Source organism: Ambystoma mexicanum, chromosome 6q (assembly GCF_040938575.1).
Source record: "Ambystoma mexicanum isolate Mex_15411 chromosome 6q, UKY_AmexF1_1, whole genome shotgun sequence".
NCBI lineage: Eukaryota > Metazoa > Chordata > Amphibia > Caudata > Ambystomatidae > Ambystoma > Ambystoma mexicanum.
The window spans coordinates 1524200881-1524226826 of NC_090937.1; the positions used below are offsets into that span (position 1 = coordinate 1524200881).

General features: G+C 46.2%; 1 protein-coding gene across 1 annotated transcript in view; it reads right to left on the reverse strand.

Annotated features, from left to right (window-relative positions):
* SMOX (spermine oxidase) overlaps window positions 1-25946 on the reverse strand; it is a 255085-nt gene that overhangs the window by 63895 nt on the left and 165244 nt on the right. Inside the window, exon 6 of the mRNA XM_069632218.1 lies at window positions 12684-12844. Within this exon, the coding sequence (XP_069488319.1) occupies window positions 12684-12844 (161 nt within the window). The remainder of the gene's footprint in view (window positions 1-12683; window positions 12845-25946) is intronic.

A 25946-nucleotide genomic window follows, 5' to 3' on the forward strand; every position in this document is an offset into this window, starting at 1 on the left:
CATCACCGTCACCTGGTGAGCTGGGGTCTGAAAGTCCGTGCACGCCGACAGATGGGAGCGGGAACCCCACCACCGGATCGCCCGATGGAACGTCTCGTTGAGGGATCCTGTCCTCGAAGCTGCCCGCCGACTGGATCCAGCGGGCGTCGAGTAACTCCTGTAAGGGTCTCATCCGAAGCCTGCAAAGGCGCACCAGATAAATGCAGGAGGACATCATCCCGAGGAGGGACTTGATAGATCTTACCCTGGCCATGTCCGTGGCCAGCAGACGCTGCACCTTGCCCAGAATGGTCCTGGTCCTTTCCTCCAACGGCGAGGCCAGCCGCGCCACTGTGTCGAGCTTGACTCCCAGAAACAGGGCGACTTGCGACGGAACCAGGTGGGATTTTGGAAAGTTGATGGAGAATCCCAGGTCCGTGAGCAGCTGGACGGTCTTCGCAGTGTGCTCCACGGCGAGCTCCCTTGTCCGTGCCCGGATGAGCCAGTCGTCCAGGTAGGGGTAGACGTTGATCCCCTGTAGGCGCAGCTGCGCCGCCACTGGTGCAAGGCACTTGGTGAACACCCTGGGAGCCGACTTCAATCCGAACGGGAGGGCCTTGAACTGGTAGTGCCGCCCTTGGACCACGAACCTGAGGAACTTTCAGTGTCTTTTTAGAATGGGGATGTGGAAGTACGCATCCTCCAAGTCCAACGACGACAGGAAATCGCCCTCCTCCAGCTGTCCCAGCACATGCTGGAGGATTACCATACGGAACTTCTGTGCCATGATGTACTTGTTCAGTCGTCGCAGGTCCAGGATGGGGCGCCATCCTCCTGTCTTCTTTTTTACGAGGAAGTACCTTGAGTAAACTCCGGAGCCCCGAAGCCTCTTTGGGACGAGCTTGATGGCACCCTTCTTGAGCATCGCCCTTACTTCAAACAGTAGTTGAGGGACGTGATTTTCCTTCCTGGACACGAGTGGAACGCAAGGGCACTTCTTCTGAAACTCGAGGGCGTGCCCTTGGGCCAGGGCGTCCAGCACCCAACGGTCGGTGGAGATGGACTCCCACACGCTGACGAACCTCGCCAGCCGGCCTCCCACCGGGGTGCTTCGGAGGGGGCCCGACCCCACGGTCGGCTCAATCTTGTTTGGAGGCCGCCTTGCCTCCTTGTCGACGACGGGCACCACCTGACTTGCCGCGTCCCCTGTAGGCTTCCTGGGACGAAGATCTTGCCGCTTGGCAGTAAGTGGAGGAGCCACTTCCGGATCCCTTGGAGGCACCTTGTCTGCCTCCGGAGCTCCGAAAGGACGGCCGTCGTTGTTGGAGCACTCCCAGTGCCCGGGCAGTCTCTGTGTCTGTCTTGATGGCCTGAAGGGACTCATCAACCGCCTTCCCAAACAGGTTGTTCCCGTCGAAGGGCATGTCCAAAACCTTGGTTTGTACGTCCTGGTGGAAATCCGTGGCCTTGAGCCATCCTCGTCGTCTCAGGCAAATGCCGTTGTCCAACTGACGGAAACCGGTGTCTGCGATGTCCGTTGCCACCGTGATGGCGTGGTCCGAAGCAATCTCCCCTCCTGTAGGATTTCAAGGGCCTCAGCCCTTTTGGCGTCCAGAAGGAAGTCTAACAGAGGGGCGATTTTGAACCAGAACTCCCTGTTGTAGCGGGCTACAATAGCCAGGGCATTGGCAGCCTTGATAGTTGTCGCTGCGGATGAGATGATCCGTCGTCCCATCGTGTTCAACTTCCTGGCCTCGACGTCCGGCGGGGAAGTTGATGTCGAGGCCGATGCCCCCCCAGCTTTCTTCTTTGCCGCCGCCGAGACGACCGAATCCAGGGTAGGTTGTGCCCGAAGGCACAAGGGGGCAGCGTCGGGGACCCCGTACTTCTTCTCGTACCGGTCCCTCTTTGCCAGCGCCGTGGCAGGGTTCTTGAGGAGGGCGAGCCCTTCATCCCAGATGTCATCAAGAAGCAGTACGGCGAGGACAGTCTTCCTTTTAGCCTCGCGCCGTTGGTAAAGGAACCCTTCTTTCTTCTTTTCTTCTGGGCAGAGCTGAAAAAGCTTGGATGCCCTGGAAATCATGGCATGAAAGGATCCAATCTCGTCGGGCAGGGACGCCCGAGCAGGGGGGGCGACGGGGGACACGTCCCGTCGTCGCCTCCGTCGTCATCTGTACCTGTCGTAGCCGTGTCCGTGTCTGTATCATCCCCGTGGGTAGTAGACCGGGGGGAAGGCAGAGCAGGCCGCAGAGGTGGGAGAGGTGGCGTAGGATGTGTCCTCCTCCTCTTATGCGGTGGACTCTCCGAAGGTCCTGGCTTCGGTTCCCCCGTCGGGTCTGGCTCAGGTACCTCCGTCGGGGGAAGGGGCAACCTTGTCCTTATCTCCGAGCATAAGGACTGATTCACTGACAAAATGGCCACCGAGGTATCCTGCGGCACCGGAAACGACGGGCGCGAGGGCTCTTGAGGAGCCTTGTTGGCGACACCGTCGCTCTCGTCGTCGCCCTCGTCGGGATCCCTCCCGATGGGCTGGGCCTCTTCCACGACTTCGATGAGCTCTTCTTCAGAGGTCGTGTCCGTATCCACGATGGCCACCAGCCCCTCCCCCACCTTTTCCAACGAGGACTACGTGGGGGTCTTCTCAATAGGCCTGAAAGACGACTCCCTCCACGGTGGCAGGGAGACTCTGGGTCCTGAGGGGGCCTCCACTGGTGTAACCTCCACAGGCTGAGCCAGGGCCGCGGCGACATCCTCAATCAAGGTTTTAGCAGGGTGAATTAAGGCCACTGTCACCTTCTGGACGCCTGGGGCCTTCACCTTGGGGGGAGGGTCCGAGCCTCGCGCCCCTCTGCCGGAATCTTCGAGATCGACCGGGGCCTCTCCAGAAGCTTCGCCGGGTTCTCGGACTTCCTCTTACCCGAGCCAGAGCGTTGGCTCGTGGTTGATGGCGCCGGGGAGGGTGCGCCCTGCCTGGCAGCCAAGCCGCCCGACCGTTCGGCGCTCCCGGTGCCCGCGGACTTGCGGTGCTTAGCCTTTTGTTGGGCCCCCGTCGCTGGAGCACCCTCACAGGACTTAGAAGACCGCTCGGACTTCCTTTTCTTCTTCTCGCCCGACGGGCTCTTCCCTTCCACTAGTTGGCGAGACGGAGGTGGCGACCCTTCATGGTCCGCTCCGACATGTTCCCACAAAACGCACAGTCCTTCGCCTTGTGCGTCTTGTCCTCATGGAGACTGTAGAGGCATAACGAATGCTCGTCCTCCTTGAAAACATTCTGAAGCTGGCATCCAGGGCAGGTCCTGAACAGCTTCCCGGGCGTCGAGCTTCCTTTCTCCTGGGCCATGTCCGGGATAGGCCTCGGAACTTCTGGAATCCTCCAAAAGTGTAACTCGACGAAATCTTCACCCTTGAGGGGCGTAGAATCGGATGTGGAAACGGTGGAGCGCGAGGCTCTATTTAACCGAAAAATGAGAAAAATCTCCTGAAAAAGCGCGAAAACGAAGCAAAAGCTCGAGAGCTACAGCACGAGGACTCCCAACACTTGAACGTGCGGTAAAAATCTGAGGATGGCTGCCGGTGGCGGGGCTTAGGGAGAGGGCAGTCATTGGCTGGGGGCAGTATGACCCAGAGACCAGTGATTGGTTACTACTAAGAAAGACAGATCAGAAACGAAACCGATACTGATTTTTTTCTGTACCGAGGATTCCCGGCCTGACGGGGAATATTCTTGAGCATGTGAATCCATGCCAGACCCCATGCTGGAGAATTCAGAGTAACAAAGGTTGGGCCAAAAGGCATGGAAGCGTTTGTCCTTTTAAACAAATCGGAGCACACAATGAACATGGGATCTCAACCCATCTTCACCACTATGATGTCGAACATGAGCCACCAAATGTGCATTTGGCTCTCTGGCCATTTATCAAGCGATTCAGACCATTAGCTTAAATCTGCACAATACTATTCAGGTGTACCTGCAAGAGATGGGACATCCAAAGTGAAAACGCTTCTGAAGAAATATGCAACTTACAAAAGGAAATTAAGACAACCAACTCTATCTTCACTATGTAAACTCCATTCCCTTGGCCCTTCTCCTAAAATGGATAAAACCTTTTCTAGAAGGCTTAAAATACAAATGCTCCTATAGCCCCTATGGCTAATAAAATATCACCAGCTCCATCACTGGCCTCCAATGGCTTTCAACAGCCCCGCTTTCCAGCATGCACATTTGCAAATGGCAATTTTCGGATGGCATGTGTACTTTGTAAGAGCATGTCAGGGTTTATATAGCAGTTGTGTGGATGAATAATGATGGTGGAATGGGGGGTGGGTGGTGCATGATGACCCTGGGTCAAGTGAGAAGGAAAGTGGATGGGAATGATGGGAGGCAAGAGCTGGGGGTCGGGAATCTAAACAACGTGGGGGAGGAGGTTGCACATCGAAGAAGTGGAAAATGGTAGGGAGTGGAGGCTATACGGGAGAGATTGGAGGATCACATTGTAGGTCACACGGTATGGGAAGCGGCATATGTGGAATAGATCACCCCACAACATGAAAGATTGCAGGGGAAAGACAGGTGGCAAATTACACTTGGTAAGCATCAGAATTACCTTTTAAGTAAGTAGAATACAATGTACATAAATGGCATCATAGGACAAACTATTAAACCTTTGTCAAAATTCTCAAATGTTTCCTCAGTTACATTCCAAACATCACAAAAAAATGACAAAGATAATGATTAAGCACCCCTTGCTTTCTACTAAGGAATCTGTTGAGGGATGTAGGTCTCTTATCCCGTCACAGCGCTTTGCAGAGGGATGCATTTGCGTCTGGCCAACAGATAATTAGGTGAGATTGGAATAGATGTGTTGCCTAAAGCTCCATAGTAGGGGATTGTACATGCCATGGGAGGAGCAAAAGAGTAATCTTTAGCCCTCTACAAACGTTCAAATCCAGTCAAGTTTCAGTATGCATTGAATGAAAGCTGCAAAAGAAGAGTAATCCATAAGGGCAGCCATACTGCTAGCCTGTAGTGGAAAAAAATTAAAGTAACTGAATGGGGTTGCGAAGTACTGCAATCTGACAAGGGTAAAGAAGCCCTAGCTTGATTCTTATTAATACATTGATGAGGGTAATCCATCTCAGAAAGGGAGGTCCACTAACCAGACCCCAACACCTTTTTAAAAAAAAAAATACTCCAGGCCAAAATCAAAGTGTCAACATGTGGCCCCCTGCACTAGTCTCCCGACACAGCTGCAGCACATACTCTCCAAAGGCACAGAGCAGGTTCAAAAGTCACATGTGCCCTTTTGACAGCTTCTGGAGCACAAGACTTCAAACAGGTTCGACTAGCATCACCCCAGCAGAGGCCATCCCCTGTGCAGCACCAGAAAACTGTGCAGACTGCCAAACCCCTGTGTCTTCAAGCCAACCACACCGGAACTGCTCCTGGTGCTCCCTCAATCTGCATCGCTCGACACCACATTAGTATCACATTCAGCGGCCCTTTGAAACAAAGCCACCTGGTCCAATGCATCACATCTAAAAGCCTGGTTCTACCCTGTTGAACCACCTACACACTAATCCGATACTATTAAGAATTCATGTCCCATTGGTCATAGAACCTTGATTGGAGAATCTTACATTTTGTACTATAACTATTTGGGTCAGCTTAGAGGTGGGCCCAGCCGCTGAAGGCATGCTGTTTGAGGGCCTCTTTTCTAAGGTGTTTGAATGATGTACCTGCATATACACATCTGTGGATAAAGCACAGGAACCTGGATTGAAGAGACTTCCCTTCCAAGTAATTTGGCAGGGCTGTACAAGACCCAGCGTTGGTCCACTTTCAAACCAACTATAATGGTAAGGGGCCAATCTGTGTATTGGGACCCTTTCCCTCAGGACACCTTCCCCAACAGGCTGGATCAAAGGGGAAGGACCAGCACACAATGTGCCATTACCACAGGTGAGTTACCTTTCACTGCAATCTAAATTGATGTGGGGGGAGGGGGAAACTGCAGGTACATAGAGGCTTTCCATAATTGGAATTGTATTTTGGAGGATGCTTAGGTTTTGCAGAGCGTCCAGGGTTTACATGTAGATGTACAGCATAATGCCCCCAACCTGATGCATTGTCCCTGAAAAGGGAGACCTTTTAAGGTTTCACCCGCCCTAGGGGCTCAGCCAGTTGCACCAGATGGGAAAAGAGAGGACAGTCATTTTGGGAATTCAAAATATTAGGTGGACACGCATTTCATGATTCACCAACAAGACCCGTTGCAAAGTACAAACTCGCTCTTTCTGAAGGATGATTAACGGCACCCAATTTTCTGTCCTCACAAGCGTTTACCACAATTCATGTGGCAAGGTCAGGAATGTGAATTTACAGGTCTGCCATTAGGAAGGTGGGTAACAGGACTTCAAGCCCACAGGATGAGAGCGAATATCTACTTGGACAGCATGAAATTCCATGTCTCAGGCCTCTTGCCACCTGTGGTTTGTTTTTTTGCATTTATTACAGCGCACAAACCCTTTGGTATCCAGGCGCTAGTTACATTGAGGGAAAAGAGGGGGTTGGGGGAAATGCATTAGGATGAATGAGTCTTGGGAGGAGCAGAGTTAGTTGAAAATCCATTCTTTAGGTTTCTGCAGAAAGTCCAGTAGGCCAGCTCTTTTCTGAATGCTGCAGGGAGTGTTCCAAAGTTTGGCGCCCACAACCAGAAAGCCCTTATCCCTTACCCCACCGAGAGGTGATTGAAGTTGGGGATCTTGAGGAAATGAGTTGCAGATCTAAGAAGTCATGTAAGGGAGTATTTCTCCACGCAGTGCAATTTAGGTAGGGGGGCTGTGTTGAACATCAGTGGACCAGATAAGCAAATAAAATTAAATTCAGTTTTTTGGAGTGTGATTATGTTCATATCTTTTGGTATAGTGTTAATGCTTTTGCTTTGGTTGATTTTTAAAGATCAAAAACAAAACACAAATGAATGAAAAAAGAAACCGGGGAAAAAGTATTATGGTGACGGGGGAGGGCTTGCACGGTGGCACTGAAGAGGAGCATAGTTCATTACCTGGAAACTTTTGGTACGATGAGATGATGCGTGTGGGAAGAGAGTAAATGGCATATGCTATTACAGCTCTCCGATTCCACACCTAGTAGGAGCGCCCAAAGTTTTCTTGCTCCAAGGAGTGTCTTATGAGGAAGAATAATGCCTACTACACTTGTCATTCTGCAAAAAGGTACTGCTCCAGTGGTTGGATAAAGGGGAGCAAGTATATGAAGATAATGTTGTGAAATTAACAAGAATGATAGAAAAAGAGGAGACTCCGCACAAGTTAACATAATATGTAAAAGATTGCAGTGCACAACTAAAGAAGGGCAAACTGTCCCCTGATTCCATACAGGGCCACTGACGAGAATAGAGGGATCGGCATGGTATGAGGACAAGTGGGGAAGGGTGGGGAATAATGCAATGTCATGCTGAAGGATTGGTGGATTTTGAACAGATCGTGGCAGCCAAGTGAATGATAGCTGTTAAAAAACTTGGGGAACATATGTGCATGCCTTAACCTGGCTACATGAATAACATCAACCATTTGACATAAAAACCTTTACAGGATTCCTTTTTGTGTTTCAGGTCAAGTGGGACCATTTACCTGGGAACTCATTCGGGCTGTGCCAAGGTGGTGAAGTATACAGCGCTGACGGATATATGATGGGCTGCGGATCCGAAGCATATGCCCAGCTTCCGCCTCACTGGAGCTGAGTTTGTGTTCTCGTCACCTTGCACAGCCCTGCAGTAGTGGTGCCTCGAAATAGCACTACCATGAAGATTGCACTGCAGGGAAACATTGTGCCACAAAAAAAGAGCAGCAAAAAAATGAGAAAAAGAGTAATTACTAAAAAAAAAAAAAAAAAAAAGAGTGGAGTGCATAGAACCTGGCTGCAATCTCGGATGTGTTTTGTCTGTTCTCGTACCTTTTTTTATTTCATTGTTGCTTCCAGGACTGCAAGTTGCAGCAAATTCAAAATGGCTGCAGCTGACTCAATGAATAATTACAGCTGGCAAATTCAACAGCAACAGAAATAAATTCAATTAAAGAGGCGATGAGGGCTTTGCGCTTGATGTCCCTTCAAAATCTTTGTCCTAGACCCAACAGCCATCAAAGAAGGGGTTTGCACCAAATTTGGGACCAGTTGCTGTAAGGCCACTGTGATGCTGGAAATGCATTGGAGGGACAGGGCCTCCCTGTCCTTGTCCTGTAGTCCTTTTTCACTTATTGTCACGCCCCTCGCCCAAAACCCCCTCTGGCAAACCCATTGGCCAGGTGGAGTCAGGAATCGGGCCTCTAGAGCCTGGCATCTCCTTCAAAAGCCCTCATGGGGCCAGTCCTGGCGCTTATGGCGCCAGGCTCATACACCATGAACAACAATGTGCTTGGGAACTATTTTATTGTATTGTCAGCCAACATGGAGGCATCCACATAGCTTGGTTCCGAAGAACCAAGCTATGCGGTCTAGTGTTTTGGGTGTGGCAGGCCTGGAACTACTTTCCCTGGTACTACTTTACCTGGGCTATATAAACCACACCCTGACTGCAGAACATGCTTTGTGTTACTTTGCAGCTTGCAACATGACGCTCATCGTGTCCAGCTATTCCCTCAACCCTCGGAGAAGCAGAACCTGCAAGGAGACAAATGGAACATCATTAGCAGCAGCATCTTACCTGCCGTCTTCATCTTTAAACACTCGCAGCTACTGAGAACAGCTTCCTCGAATCGGCATGCCTCCCGGACAGAACGACCTGAAAGATGAAGATAGAGGCAACATTAAAGAAAGCTGTAGAGACATTTCCAAATTACGAACTGCTCAAAAGGCATACCTGGCTGGTCGCCTCTCGGCTGGCACCACCCCGGACATTCCACTCGCGCTGAAGAACACCGCAACCTACAAGGCAGGAATACACAGGTTAGCAAAGGAAAGACTTTGCAGCGCTGCGCATAGCACTTACTTACCGCATCATAGCACTCTTAATGTGCCATCATTTACCAGCGGGGCTCAACCAAGCCAGTTCGCCGCGCTGAAGCTCTGCATACCTAAGGGAGAAAAAAATAACTGTCTAGGTAAGGGGCCAGTATTCTGCCAATTTTTCTAACCAACTGTTTCCCTCCCATGTCTATTGGTGGTTACCTTTATTAATTGATTTGCCAGAGTACAGTTGATGCACTTTAATGAAATCTGATAAGTGTGGTACCACTTAGAACTGTATATATTTGCGATTGTAGATTTTCTGAGCACAAAGTGAGTTATTGTGATAGTGTACATAACCTTGAATATTAATTATATAAAGACTGTTTTCGGTAATACAGTGTGTGGACATTCCTTTGCGGGGGCTGGGGGAATACACTGTACTTAAGAACCAGCCTGCATCATCTACTGAGAAGCTAGGCCTTGATTGCTCATCCATTGCTACCTTATAGAGAATCTTGGCTGGGGTCATCGGTGCCTCTCCTCTACCATATAGAAAGCAGGAGTACAGACACGCCCCTCCAGTCTTTACAGCCATACCGGATGGTGATGCCTCAAATGAAACATTAAAAACCGCCATACATGAGATACGGACAATCCAGGAAAAAATGACATGCCAAGTTAATGAAGTGTAAGCAAAAGAATTGTCAGGTTTCCTTTAATTATTCCCCTTTATTTCTGTGTGGGTTAGAAGTTTTCTACTGCAGTTGGTTTGGCCTTGACTTTTCTATACAGATTCCTGGCTCTGGCCCAAGACAAGATGGAGTTTTACAATAGAAGCTTTGATTGTCTAGAGAGAACTGCAGGACAACAATGAACGTTCTAAACTGTCACTCTCTGCCTTTCATCGTCGTAACCCCAGCTGAGAGGACGTGTTTGTAGCTGCTTCTGCTGAAGTCTTGGGCCTAGTGGATTTGAACTTTCAAATCCTGGCAGTCGAGCGGCTACTTATTCGGGGTTGTTCAGGAGAAGTATTCAGGTTCACAGGAGAGTTTTCGGAAGTTCTTTTGGAAAAGAAACATTCTTAAGCTAAGTGACTTTATTGGATATGTAAATCTGTTGCTCAGATTCATTAGTGACTTTTAGAGAAAGTAAATGTAAATTCAATAGTAGAACTGTGATGTTACACTGACTAGTTGAACGTTTAATTCTTAAACGCGCGCGAGCAACGGAAGTCTGTTACGTGAGGTCTATAGCGCGTGTGTTCACAGCGCGAGTGTTCATTGCGCGTGTATTCATAGCGCGTGTACGCGAGAAAAGACTGCTATGCGATTTCTACAGCGCGGGTATTCATAGCGCGGGTGTTTATAGCGCATTTACGCGAGCGCAAGAAAAGACTGCTACGCGATTTCCTCAGCGCGTGTTTTACTCCGGTGCATTTTTTCTTCAGCGCGTGTAAATATTTGCACGTGTGGACAAGTCTGCAAGTTGTTAAAGAAACTATGTACTTTATTAAGAAAGAACAGGATTCATTTTAAGCCCATCATAATTGGAACATTATACAGTTTTAAAAGGCATGAGTCAAGGTTCTTAAGGCTACATTACTCAAAGGAGTTGCTGTTATTTTTTAAGATTTTCAAAGCAAAAAAGAAGGTAGAAAGATTTTTATCAGCAATTACTCCAATCTTCTCTAAGATCTTTAAAGAGAAGAACCAGGTATGATTTTTTACATTTTCGTTAAGGATAGTGTTTTCAAAATCAAAAGGTAGTTAAGTAATTTGAGGATTTTGCGTGTTCTTATGTATTCATTGCAGGTTCCACACCAGCTAGTCTAGACGTCGCCAGCCTGGTGTTTCTTATGTTATCCACTTCCCCTTTGGGGTGTAGTTAACAGAGCCGAGTATAAACTGGTACTGAAGATTACATTTCAGGGGGATTATCGGGGGTTCAGCAGCTTCCGCGGACACAGGATATCTCTCAGCCTGACAAGAATGGCTGGACAGCATCTTCACATGGGTACCCAACTGGCTTGCCAGATTGTTTTGAGGGACTGTCCACGTGTTGGTTCTCATTCTCATCACCTTCTGCGTTAACAACTTTAAGGTATATTTTAACAAGACGAAAAGGACAGGTGATGTTACCCTTGAGTAGTGACCAAAAAGGTTTTGAAATCAAGATTAGGAACAAAACAATGGGGAAAAATGATCTGGAGGATCGTGATGGATGGCATTTTACACATCCTGCTGATGTAGAACTATAAAAGAGTGTTTGATTCAATGTCTAAATGATGGGACAGTGTGTATGGGAGAGGGAAGATTTGAATGGTTGGGAAGAGATTGGGGAGACATGACAAGATTGGAAAAAATGTGGATACATAAAGATGAAGTTGCTAAAAAGGAACGAGAGGCCCAAAAAGATTTAGTTACTAATAAATTAATAAAAGGGGGGAATAATTTAATAAAGATGCAAGTTCAACGCGGTAGAAGGGAATGCACTTATTTACATATAGCATTGTAAAAGTGGCAGGGGCTCATCCGGATACTTTTGAAATAAAATCCATACTAAAACGAATCCATAAATACAAGGGCACATAAGTATAATCAAACTTAGTGGTAGGACGAAACACAGCAAATGGGTCTTAAAAGCTTGCTTTTGCAGAAAACGTGCGTTAGCCTTTTGTGTGCAAAAAGCTGCTATGACTGGTGACTTAGTGCAGAGTCTGGAATCCCAGGGCAATTCTGAAAGACGTATACAATGGTTATTTTTCAAGGTCATAGATTAGAGCTTGCAGGTTCCGCCAACAGATAACGTTATGTATGACCATTTTATAATTCAAAAATCACTTGTAAAATCCAATTTTCGAATGGAACCGAAAATAACTACAGTGGTTACAAATTGCCCCGTAGTACATTTTCTCTGAGAAAAAAAAATGCTAGCGTGTCCCTAATATGCAACATTTGTGTAGCAGTAAGTCAGTGGTTCAAGGCTCTGGCGGTGTCATGGTGGTAAGCGCTTCTCATGTTAACGGAGATGAAGCGACCAGGGCAGATGATTAAAGTTACAATGGTCATGTCAAATGTTTCAATGAACTAACTTTGTTCTGTAGGAATTGGGTGTGGTTTGTGACATCACGTATTGTAATTGAGGGAGGTGTGGGAAGGTTTGTGGACCCAATTATTGAACATAATGTATGCTCAATAAGGGTTCAAAGGGCAAACACCAATCAGCTTTGTGTGGGGAGATCCTTTCATCTCACAATTACGAATTCTAAGTACTAGCATTGTATAAAAGTTCTAGATTTAGGGGCGTTTGACAACGCCTTTTCATGCAGTTCTGTTCTGCGATCTGTTTGAATATATGTGCCACAAATGAGTCTGGGCCCTGAATAAAACTGCATTACTTCTTGCACCTGCGTCACTCTTTTTGACTACTTTTGTAATTTCAGAGTTTCGAAGATACCCCTGACACACATGCATGCCTTTAATAGAATTAGAACTCCCTTATAGTAAGAGGTAATGGGAATTTATATATTATATTACATCTGTTATTACAACGGTGTGTGATACTTAACACATTCTTCCAAAATGCAAGGATGGGACAGAATTAAAATATACTTTAAGACAAAAACATGTCCTTGTTGCAGTAAATGAGATCGCCAAGGACCCTGTTCAGCACAAAGATATTGAAGAATCTGCATGCCAAGAAGGATCAGTTGGCGGAGCAGTAGTAGAAGAATACTTACAGCGGTCTTGGAGCTTTCAGTATAAGGCAGTGGCTTCATGAGTGTCTCTACATCAGCTCCACTAGACCCCACTTGAATATAAGAATAGGATCCACGAAAGTAGGGATTACTGCCCCATGAAGACCGCAGTATCCTTTGTGGTTTTGGAATGTTTGGATTACCTGGTTTAGAAAAAGACATTTAGAACGGTAAAACATAACCAACATTCCTATTTGACACTGGATAGCATGGAGCGAGAGAGAACAAAAACAACTGAAGAATAATATTGATAACTACTGTTGGACTAACTGATAATTTTCCCAGATGGAATAATGCAAGTTGTCCAACAGTGTGCACCACATTCAATAAAAGAAAAGCCTGCATGAAAGGTATGTAGGTGAAACATGCCAGGAACATTGTGAAGGTATACACTATTAGATATATTACCTTGAACCATAAACCAAATCAGGACACCACTTCATGCAGGATGGGCACACACTAAGGACCTTGGTTTTCATATGTAAGGTGATCTACCAAATGGAAGACACTGAAGAACATGGGGACTTCCTTTTACTTAGATGCTCAATCTAAAGAAGAGGATTGAACAAAGATTTTGGTTTCTGGTCTCACTATGGAGAACTTTGAAGCCACGCACCATGTGAACAATGGTAATGCATCTCTCGGGTTCATGTAGGTGTACAGAGAAATGTAATAGGGAAAATACATTGCCCTATTCTGAATATCAACAAGGGTAGCTCCACATTTCAATATCCACGTTTTAGCAAAGGTCTGAATTTTAACTAGGGTCAAGGGTGTGTGTGAGACTCATGTGTGAGTCAGGCTGAATATAATAGATGCCCATATTGGGAATGCACAGAACACACGGTAGAAAAATAATCGCTTTGCACCACAGTACCACGGTTGTGGGCAGAGTTCCAGTGAAATAAAACGAATATGAAACGAACATACTAATTTACCTTATCCATTTAACATATAACATATTCCCACACTAAAATTTAGTGCAAACCAGTCCATGCCTACTATGTAAACTTGGTGCAGATTGATGGTAATGCATTGTAGTTTTGAAATAAAATAAACTAAATGTGCAGGCTTAGAGCTGTGCTGTGTCTGAATGGGGGACGTGACAAATCAGAAGTGTGGAATGTGATATCCGTTCTAAAGACATTGCATTGTTTAAACACAACCTTGAGATGTAACTCTTGCATCAGTTTTCAAGCGATGAGGATGGACAGTCAGAACATTCTCGGATTGGCTGACTGACAAAAAAGGAGGCGGTTTTGAATGACACATGAGGTCGTAGAAAAATGCTTGCAGAAGGAAAGGGGGGCTTTTTATTTTCACTCACTGGCTCGGGAGCCGGTAGTTGTCTAGGGAGAGGTTCCAGGCACTAATTTCCTCTGGCTGACTTCGGGAGCAGAAAGGCTGGCAGAGGGCTTGTTCCAGGATAAAAGAGAGTGGACGTTCTTCTGTCAGACAACTAGATTGGGTTTGTGAGCAGTTCTTAGACACACGATTGAATATTTAGTTTTTTGGTTAAGTTCTGTGAATTTGAGGAGCAAGCCATTGAGTGAATGCTTGATATTAGATAGTGTAGAGTGGTTAATCATTTCATTTTTAGGTGCTGCACATTGACTTTGAAATGTGTATGGAAAACTGTGTTCATGTTTCTCCAAGTTTTGTTGCAATAAAAATCAGATGTGACAGAAGAAGTGCTCTGCCAAGTTTTGTTGCAAAGCCCAATGTTGGCAGAACTCTGGGCATTATCGCAAATAGAATGTTTTGAAACCCATTGCAGGAAAGGGTTAGTATGTTTGAATTACAACCCAGATGCACATATTCTGTGTAACTTGCATATTTCTAACTTGATAAAGAATAACAATTTGAAAAAGGGGTTGGCATGCAGAGAGATGCAGAACGTGTGGTAAAATATAAAAGCAAAAGTTAGTCACTGTAAATTGTGTTACTCTAGAGGCTATGAATAAATGTTCAGGTTTCATTTACATGGTAAATGTATTCTGAGCTGCAACCTAAAAGTGCATAATGTGATTTTGTCGATGAGTTACCAAGGAAGGGGACGAGTTCATTGTTTAGAGTGTATGTACCAAGTCCAGTATTTGATTACCATTAATGATTCCGGTATAAGAACAAATATCAGGCAGTATTCTGAAGTTAGGCTCACAACTGTACAACAATGTACCAAAAATATAGCCAAAAAGATCTTACATCTTGGTGTGTTGACCTGGAATGGTAAAATAATTACTTGGCGTGGCTTTGCATCATAAAACATGACCATACTGTGTGCTCATTCTCTGAATTAGAGCTGTGAGGTAGTGCACTACTGTGTGCTTACTTGAATGGTTATAGTTTTATTGGCAATAGTACAGCCATGTCCCAGATTCAGGCTGAATTTTCTGAATTATCAGATTACCTCAATGCGAAGCCTGATGCTCACGCAAACTGGTCATCTGAAAATTTGACAACATGGAAAAATGGGATAGCAAAGAAGTGTAAAAAGATGCTTTTGAAGGTATTTTTGATGAAGGAAGTATTGTGCAGGTGTGTCTCCTTAGACTGTTCCGAGCACCAGAACGGACAGAGAAGAATTGCAACAGACAGTGCACAAAACTTCGGTTTCTGGTACACACATCTGTAGAGAATCAAGGGAAAGACAGGGAGGTAATTAGCAAATTACAGTGTAGGTTGGACAATGAATGATCAGGTGCAGCAATTGAAAGCAGAATTAAAAGAGGTAGACCCCGAACTGCAAGCCAAATGTAACAACATTGCTGCTCAATTGGCTCAGCGAGAAACAACTTAATGAGAGTGAGCAACAATTAACTCATTTAATAACAATATTGGATGATAAGGCAAGATAAAGATGTTGCAGTTTCCGTAATTCAAACCCTTAGAAAAGAGAATAGTGAGAAAGATAAGGACTTCTATGCCATGGAACAGGAGATGAACAAGTTACTTTCTTACCTGGTAACGTTCTTTCGACGGGATGTTCCTCCGACATATTGCTCATCTTTGATACACGTTTCCAGCTTGCTGGCCTCGGAATTGTTTTCTCTGTAGAGGGCGCTGCGCGTCGACGTCCGCCGAGTCGATGTCCCTCGACGGCCACCGTATCGGCGCCGACGGCACCATGCCCATAAATAGACACGCGCTGCGTCCGTTGCTCAGTTCCGTTTTGTAGTATAAGAAAGACATGCCTGAATTGGTTAGTAACCTTGAAGGAGCGAAAGCTGCAACCACAAGGGAAGTTATCACTGCAGGGATGGATGGGAAGGGCTATAAGGAATACGTCGGAGGAACATCCCGTCGAAAGAACGTTACCAGGTAAGAAAGTAACTTGTTCTTCGAAGGTATTGTGTCCTCCGACGTATTCCTCATCTTTGATAGACTCCCATAGCAGTGGTATGTAATTGGAGGAAGGAGTGATAGTGTTATATATCCCTTTAGGGATGGACCGAGTGTAATACGGCTTTGCCAAATCTGGTCTCTTGAGCAGTGGAGGAATCCAGGTTGTAACATTTTGTGAATGTATGTGCGGACGACCATGTGGCAGCCGCACATATGTCCCAGACCGGTACCCCTTTCTGGAGAGCCGAAGAAGCTGCGATACCCCTGGTTGAATGAGCCCTGAGGTTTTGGGGTGGCTCTTTCCCTGCTAGTCTATAACATTCCAGGATGGCCAAGATAATCCACCTGGAGATGGTTTGTTTTGATGTGTAGTCCCAACTTGTGACCTGAGTATCCTACAAACAGCTGGTCTGCTTGCCTGATTCTAGCCATTCTGCTGATGTAAACGCTGAGAGCTCTCCTAGGGTCCAGCCTGTGTAGCCTTTCCTCCTCTTTCCCCGGATGGGGAGGAGGGTAGAATGATGGCAAGGTAATTTTCTGAGTAATATGGAATTCAGAAACTACCTTTGGGAGAAAATTAGGCTTCACCTGGAGGACAACCTTGTCCTTGTGGAAGATTGTATGTGGGGATTTACAGGAGAGAGCTTGAAGCTCACTCACCCTTCTAGCCGATGTTAGTGCTACAAGTAGGACAGTTAAGTGTGAGAAATCTTAATGCGCAAGAGTGAAGTGGCTCGAATGGAGTGCCCATTAAGAAGTTTAAGACTAAATTTAAGTCGCATAATGGAATCTGGAATGGTTTTGGAGGGTAAACATTAGTCAGACCCTTGAGAAATTATACCACTAGAGGAATTTTGAAATACGATGGTTCCTCCGCAGTGCGCTTGAAGATAGAAAGCGCTGCGACATAGCCTTTTACAGTGCCAACTTGAAGGCCTGAGTGTGCCAAGTAGAGTAGAAACGATAGCACCATTGGTGTACCGCATGAAAAAGGGTCGATATTCTCTTCCCTACACCAGCTGCAAAACTTGTTCCAACGGCAGCGGTATAAAGACTTTGTTGCTGGTCTTCTGGCCGAAAGCAACACCTCCATGACGTTATCAGGGAGATCCCAATCCTTGTACCTCAACCTTTCAGAAGCCAAGCGTGAAGGTTGAGGGTTCTGATGTCTGGATGGAGAACCTGACCTCCCTTCTGCGAGAGAAGATTCTCTTTGAGCGGAAGACGGATTGGAGGACAGATGGACATATCTAGAAGGTCCGGGTACCACGTTCTCCTGGCCCAGTCCGGGGCAATTAGGATCATGGTTTTCCGGAATCTTCTCAACCTCCTGATCATTTGAGGAATAACAGGGACTGGTGGAAACGCGTAAAGGAGTGGAAACTCCCAGTCCACTACAAACGCGTTTCCCAGAGCACCTCTCGGGGGAAATTCCCTTCAACAGAACAGATCGCACCTCCTGTTGGTGCTTGTGGTGAACAGCCTGAGGGGTCCCCCAAAGGGCGAAGATCTCTTGAAGGACTTCATGAGCTAGCTCCCATTCGTGGGAGACTGCTCTGCCTGCTCAGAGCGTCCGCTGTCAAATTCTTCTCTCCGGCTAGATGGACTGCCGGTAGAGAGATTCCTTCCCGAATTGCCCAAAACCAGAGCTGCATTGCCTCTCTGCACAGTTGTAGTGAACCTACGCCTCCTCTTTTGTTGAGGTAGTGCATGGCCACCGTGTTGTCCGTCATTATCAGGACATTTCTCCCCTGTACTGATGGCAGGAAAGCTTTCAGCGCTAGTCTGATCGCTCTCAGCTCTAATAGGTTGATATGTAGTCTGGACTCCGATGGAGACCAACGACCGCTGATGGTCAAGTCGTTGGCATGGGCTCCCCACCCTGTGAGCGAGGCGTCTGACTACTGTTATCTCCGGCCATGGTTGCCAAAACAGTTCTCCTTTCAAGATGTTCTCTGAATAGGCCCACCACTGAAGGATGTGGGCTACCTTGTCCAGAATACGGAGGAGGTCCGACATTCTCCCTGAGAATTGTGACCACTGACTTCTCAGTGCCCACCGAAGAGATCTCATTCTCAGGCGAGCCTCTGGCACAAGGAAGATGCAGGATGCCATGAGGCCTAGCAACCTCAAAAAGTAGATGGCTGGAAGACGTTGGGCATTTTGAAACTTGGTGACCATCTGAAGAATATCTTGAGCCCTCACCTCTGGTGGCGAGGCTTTTCCCAGTGAAGTGTCCAGGACCGCTCCAATGAACTGGAGTCTCTGAGATGGTATCATCTGTGACTTCTTTAAATTGAGGGAGAAGCCCAGTCTGTGAAGAAAGAGGCAGACATAATCTAGCTGGGTCCGGGCCTGTTCTGAAGATACGGCCCTGATCAGCCAATCGTCCAGGTAGGGATAGACGTGGATCCCCTCCTTAGACTCACCACCACAACAGACATCCGCTTGGTGAAGACCCTCGGGGCGGAGGTCAACCCAAATGGCAGAACTCAAAATTGATAATGAGAGTTGTCAATTGCGAACATCAGGTATTTCCTGTGCTCGAAATGGATTGGCACATGGAAATAAGCATCCTGAAGGTCGAGATACCAGCCATTCCTGGAGCTGGAGGGCCTGAAGGATCTGAGAGAGAGTTACCATCTTGAACTTGTCCTTCCTGAGGAACTTGTTCAATTCTCTTAAGTCCAGGATGGGTCTCAGTCCTCCGTCCTTCTTTGGTATGAGAAAGTAGGGGGGGGGGGGGGGGGGGACGGAGTACCAGCCCTTGTTCCTGTCCACTACAGTTACCGGTTCTATGGCACCTTTCTCTAGCAGGTCCATAATTTCCTGCAAGAGGAGCGGATCTGGAACTTTTTGGGAGCTGTTCCCCGGTGGATGACTCTGAGGGATGTGTAGAAAGGGTAGGCAGTAACCTTGGGCAACTGTCTCCAACGCCCAAGCATCTGACGTTATAGCGTGCCATTCCGTCAGATGGTGAGTTAACCTGCCCCCTACAGGTGTCTTGTGTGCAAAGGCCTCAGAGTGGTTTGGGGGCGGCTGATGCAGATGCCGAGGGTAAAGAGGCACCTGCTGCTGCTGCGGTCTTAGTACCTTTGACCCGTCCACCTCGGGTGGATCTTCTTTGGCCCCTTTGAGCCGGTTGTCCTCTGCCTTTTCCAAATGCGGAATAACAGCGAAAGGACTTTCCGCTCCCAGAAATTCCTGATGGGAGGAAAAGGAGTTTGGCAGATAGCAGCTCCTAAGGATTTTGCTGCTGCTACTTTTCCAGACTATCATCAGCCTTTTTTCCGAATAACGAAGAGCCGTCAAAGGGCATATGAAAAAGTCTGGCCTGTACATCTGGAGCAAAGCCAGACTTTCGTAACCACACATGCCTGCAGATTTTTGTACTAGCCGCCATGGTCCTGCTGATACTGTCAGCGGAATCGATGCCAGTTTGAAGAGACTCGCACATGGCATCTTTGCCATCTTGAATGATGTTAAGGAAGGCTTCCTTCTCCTCTCCATCGGGTATGCAGTCAGCCGCTGATGAAGCACACTCCCATAATGTGTGACTGAACCTGGCAAGCGTACAGGTGGCGTTGATGGACTTCAACGCCATACTACAGGCAGAGAAGACTTTCTTTGCCATAGAGTCGTACCTCTTGTCATCCCTTTCCTGTGGGACAGTAGGGTAAGCAGTCCTACTGCTGGATGAAGTTGCCGCCTGAACCACCAGGCTCTCTGGGGTCGGGTGTTTTGACAGGTATTCAGGGTCAGCAGCCGCTACCCTATACTTTGTCGACAGTCTTTTATTGGCTGCTGGGATGACTTCGGGAGTCTCCCAATTGGAAGCAATTTTTCTTTGTAGGGCTGCATGGAAGGGGACCACCGGGTCCTCCTGTGGGCCTTTGTCCAATATATCCGTTAGATCATCCTGTTGGAAAACAGGTGAAGGCGCAGACCAACCCATAAATTCAATTATTCTTGCCATCAGGGTTCTATATGGTGTTTCTGCATGTTCCCCTGGGTCTGGCTTTACAAATTCCACTTCTGGGGAAGTGTCAAGTCCACTGGCCTCATGAAGTGAGTCCTGTAGTTCCTTCAGGTTTCGAATGTATGAAATTGTAGGGCTTATTTTCAAAGTTGATCGAGCAGGCGACTCCTTACAATCCCCATTAATTGCCACGCATTGATAATAGTATGTTTGCTCAATCACATTAACTGTCGCTGGTCACTGGATTCGGACGGATATTAGGCCCATACCGTCCATAAATTGCCAGAAAAACACAAAGGACTCCAGGACTCAGCGCCAATGGAAAGGGTTTGTTTAATAGCATAGGCATAAGAACCAGTAACTCCCACAATTTATTTCCTTCCTAAAATACACAAGGAATTCAATACCGTACGTGAAGGACGCCCAATCATGAGTGGGATTGGGTGGATCACTGAAAATCTCTGAATATCTAGATGTGATTCTCAAGCCAAGAGCAGCTATGCTTAAGTCATACTTGCAAGACTCGACAAGCCTCATACGCAAGCTACAGAATTTTGAATGGCACGACACCTATTATCTTGCCACTTTGGATGTCAAAGCCCTCTATAAGTCCATTAACCACAAATGGGCGACTGCCTCCATTGATTACACCTTTAGGAATGACTCTGCTTCATACACAACCAAATTCAAATGTTGAAAGAAATGCTGCAATTAACTCTGGATCTAAATTTTTTCACATTCGACAACAATATATACCTTCAAACTAAAGGAGTGGTCATCGGCACTAAATATGCTCCTGCCCTGTCCAACCTTGTCATGGGTATGTTAGAAGACAAAATAGTATACATAGCTCCTTTCTATCTGAACAAGATCAAAATATGGACCCGATATATAGACAATGTTTTTTGCATTATTGATGGGAGCACGGATTGTATTGCAAGATTTTGTTCATACATTGAACCACAATTGCTATGATATCCAGTTTGTGGGGGAATGTAATAAGAGGAGTATCCACTTTTTGGATTGGACAATAGAAGCTGAGGGTAATCAGCTTTACACCAAGACATTTAGGAAACAGACAGAGGTGAATTCCACGCTTCATGCGAGTAGCTGTCACTCTCACCCTACAATCCAAAATATACCATTAGGAGAGTATATTAGAGCCAGACGGAATTGCCAACAGGATAATAAGTTCAAAGAAGAGTGTTCGCTACTACGAGACCCATTCAAAAGTAGGGAATACTCGGACAAATGTGTTAAATCTGCATATAAGAGAACGATACGGATGCAACAACAAGATACTCTTCAATCCAAAGCTGACAGAACCACAGTGAAACCTGCTTCATAACACAATACAGCAGGGAGCATCAGCGGATTCGATGTATATTGGGCAAACATTGGTACCTGTTGAAACTTGACGACCACATTACCAAAGTTATAAAAGAGACCTTGTATGATCTTCGAGAGCTGGAACTATCAAGACCATGCTTAGCCCATCACTACTACCAGCCATGGAGCCAATGAACCGTATGACCTGGCTACCCAGCAACACAAGTGGATTCAGAAAATGTGGCATGTGTACACAATGCAAATATACCTATCAACAGACGACCGAATTTACGGATACACATGGCAAACAATGGTTCATCCGCCAAGGGATCAACTGCAGGACTAAATTTGTTGTTTATTGTATTATTTGTGTCTGTAATAAGATTTATATTGGTAATACTAAAAGAGAACTAAGAATACGCATTCGGGAACACCTGGCTAAGATTGGCAGTCAAGATAATGCTTTGCCCTTAACTGGACACTGGCAAAGCTGCCATCAGATGCATAATAAAGCGGACATTAGATTTATAGGCCTCAAGCAAGTCACACTGAGCAAACGAGGAGGAGATCGACTGAAGGCTTTGAGGCAGTCTGAAGCACGCATTATATGCTATTTTAATTCCACTGTCACTGGTCTCAATAATAAGGAGATGGCGTCATTCCTATAGAATGTATATGTCTTTGTTAATTCACAAATGACTGGTTAATGCATTCACATGTACTTCATTGTGATTCTTATGGAAGACTTGGTAACCTATGGGCACTGGCCACTTACAGGGATATTGTGTAGGGTTGGGCTATTTCCCAGCCTAACACTACAACCGATGTGGGGTTCAGCACACATTAGATGAGGCTCCCATGGCAACCGGTAGATACGTTGCCAGGATCTCTCTTTTTTTTTAACGCTCCTTTAACTTTATTCAGAATGGCGCCGGCTGTCTTTGTCTATTGAGCAGCCGACGCGAGTGTAACCGGAGGGGTAAAGCAAGTGCTTACGTTGCCAATGCGAACGTTCTCAATTTAATACGTTCACAAAAACTCTTTATCAGGTAAGCAATGTGTACCACGAGCGTAATCAAAAGACACGCCAGCCCGTTTTATATTGTTGTAATAATCTTAAATTATTTATCTCACACACACGGAGATGTGAGTAGTAGTATCTGTTACACAACGTGTATCATGAGCGCAATTAGAAGATACGTCAGCACTATTTTATTTCTACAATAATGTTGCATTATATACACTACATTCTGATCTGCGCTTGATCGTTCTATCATGGCGGCATTGGTGGCCGCTTAAATCTTCAATTACTCGTGAGCTGATACCAGTGAGGCTCCCATGGCAACGAGTAGATGCGTTGCCATGGTTTTTTGAACACTACTTTAACCTAATTCAAAATGGCGCCGGCTGCCTTTGACTATTGAGCAGCCGACGCGAGTGTAACCAGAGGGGTAAAGTAAGTGCTTTCCTTGCTAATACGAACGTTTTCAATGCAATACGTTAATGCAATCTGGTAGCACGAGTACAATTAAAAGTCATGCCAGCACGTATTATATTGTTGCAATAATTTTACATTATCACGAGCGCAATCAATAGCCATGTAAGCACGTATTATATTGTTGCAATAATGTTACATTATTTCCTTCGCACACACGTGGATGCAAGGATTAATATCTGGTACACAATGTGTATTATGAGCACAATCAAAAGATACGCCAGCTTGTATGTCTTTCCAATAATAACTTTACATTATATACTTCACACACTCTTAGATGCGAGTATTGCCAGAACATAATTAGCAGCTACCCCACAAAGAGAGAGGATATGTTGACCAGGACCGGCATAGGTTCCCACTCCACAACAATTTGTATAGGTTTCTTCACTATTACTATGAGTGACCAATTGTTAACTACATGGTTTGACTAACTTGGGGTTATTTCAACTCTTCAATTGTAGACTCTGTCTTTGGGATTTGTCCCCATCATTGCATATCGGACAACAGTCATAAGGATTTGCACATTAAATTTAGGTAAGCAGATTTTTCAGGCCTTCTATTAGGAGGACAAGATTCTCCGATTTTTGTTATGACCTAACTAATGGTTATTTTTCTATCTTTTTTCCCCCTATGTTTTGTATTCCAATAATTCAGTTTCTCTATTTTGTTTTGATGTGATTCGATTGATCTACTGACATTCTGTGCTTGCATTTTTCTAATTTTGATATTATTGTGTATGTCCATTTCATGGCATTAATTTGATGTTTCTCTGAACCCACTCTATCCTCCCCTTCACCAACCCTTGTTTCTCTGTCTTAATTATTGGTACGTATGATTTTGCAAATTACATTTTTTACATGGGATATGTGACATTGAATTGTTGTATGAATGATAACACTTCAATACATTATTATGTCTGTCTGAACCAACGTAGCCCTGATTTGATAAAGGCTTTGTGTGAGCCGAAACGCGTTATCTAATCTAGTGGAGGGCTACTGTGTATGTACATAGCTACGACTTTTACAGCCTATGCTATTAAACAAACCCTTTCCATTGGCGCTGAGTCCTGGAGTCCTTTGTGTTTTTCTGTAGTTTCCTTCTTTTTTTCAGAGGTGAAATCCTCTGCAGCAGGCAGTGAGGATCTCTGTAAACCAAAAGTTTCTTGGTCAGAGTCTTCTCTTTCTTCATAAATTGAAAAAAGAGCAGGGTATTCACTCTGAAATGGAGTAAAGCCCATCTCTAGGGCTGAAGGAGCCAAACTCGTCGTTATCGGACGAGAAAATGTCGATGTCGTCGACGCCGATGTAACCGGCCTCGAAGGCGCCGAAAATGGCGTCGAGAAAACTGGAAGGGGCCTTGAAGATTGAGAGGATCGGGATCCTACTCGAGGGCATCGACGACGGTCTCGGCGTCGTGCCGGAGGCCCTTGAAAACACTGTTGGCTGTGGAGCCTTGGTCCTCTTTTCATCGGCGTCGACGATGGCGTTGAGTCGATCGACCGATGCGTCGAGGAACCCTTCGACAACGGCTTCGAAGGAACCCTCGACGACAGTGTCGAAGACGGTGCCTTCTTACCCGATGGCTCATGGCGCTCTCGGGTGGAATGTTTTGCCGGGTGCTGCGACTCGCAGTGTTTTGATTTTTTGGGTTTTTCACCCGGGGTATCACCCTCAGCTGTCTTCGAGGGGGTCGAGGCCGCGTTCTCGAAGACGCTTAACATTTTCTTTCTGAATTCCTCCCACTCGGGTTGAGAACTGTGTTTGGTGGGACAGGAAACTCTTTCTGGGGACACCAAAGACGAGGAATGGGACCTTCGACGTCTCCTATTCGAGTGTCTAGATCTCGACGAATGGTGGGAGCTGCTTCGAGATCTAGAATGGGAGTGTTTGACGGCGAGGAGATGAATGCCTCGGCCGACAAAACCTTCGAGGAGGTTTTGGCTGACTTACCTCTCTCGAGCTTACCCGCTCCTTCAGGGCTTTCGCCGTCATGGACATACAGTCCTCACACTCCGAACAACGGTGCTCGGACCCCAAGCACCATAAACAGACCCTGTGTGGATCGTTATTGACATTTTTTTACCACAGTCTCGACATTTCTTGAAGCCGGATCGCGGCGTCGTCGGTTCTGATGAAGAAGCCATCGAGAACGATAAGGAATATTCGTTGAATTAGATATAGATTAACTGACTGAACTGAGCAACGACGTCCGAGGCCCCACGAAGCGCGGAAAAACGGAACTGAGCAACAGACGCAGCGCGTGTCTATTTATGGGCATGGTGACGTCGGCGCCGATACGGTGGCCATCGAGGGACATCGACTCGGCGGACGTCGACGCGCAGCGCCCTCTACAGAGAAAAATTTCCGAGGCCAGCAAGCTGGAAACGTATATCAAAGATAAGGAATACGTCGGAGGACACAATCCCTCCGAAATTTACATTACTGGATGAAAAAAATAAAGCTAAAGCACTTTATAATTGTCAGACACCGATCAATTCATTGCAAGCAATAATCAATGATGTCAGGGATGAGAATTCTGCTCTCTGTCATGAAGCAGATCAGCTTCATTGACAGTGCAAAAACCTGAAACAGCAAATATTTAATTTCAAGGCTCAGGAAAAGTGACAGTGTATTATATTCACTGGAGCTGAACTTAATCACAGCCCTAGCCAAGAAAATGTACCAGCAGCTGTCCACATGGCCAGACCTGGTTATAACCCAATATTAGGGTCTGAATCACCTGCAAATACTCTCGTTTCTGCCCGCAAGAGAACAGGAATAAGCAACAGAGGTTCTTACATTAGTCCTAGATACCCTGGTAGATCTCCCAGAGTGGGGTTTCGCCATGATATGCTAGGCTGAAATAATAATCAAAATCAACTGTACAACGGCCCATACTCAGACATTAGGGGCTCAGAGCTAACACAATGGCGTATGGCCAGCAAGAAAGACCAAGATATGTGGATAGATTCTTTGAAAATGGAAATCAGTATAGGGAATAGTTCCCACCAAATGAAAGACAAAATATGAATTATGTACCTCGCCAATATCAGTCCTCACCACAGGTTGACCATGGTCAAAAGATGGTCACTCCACGT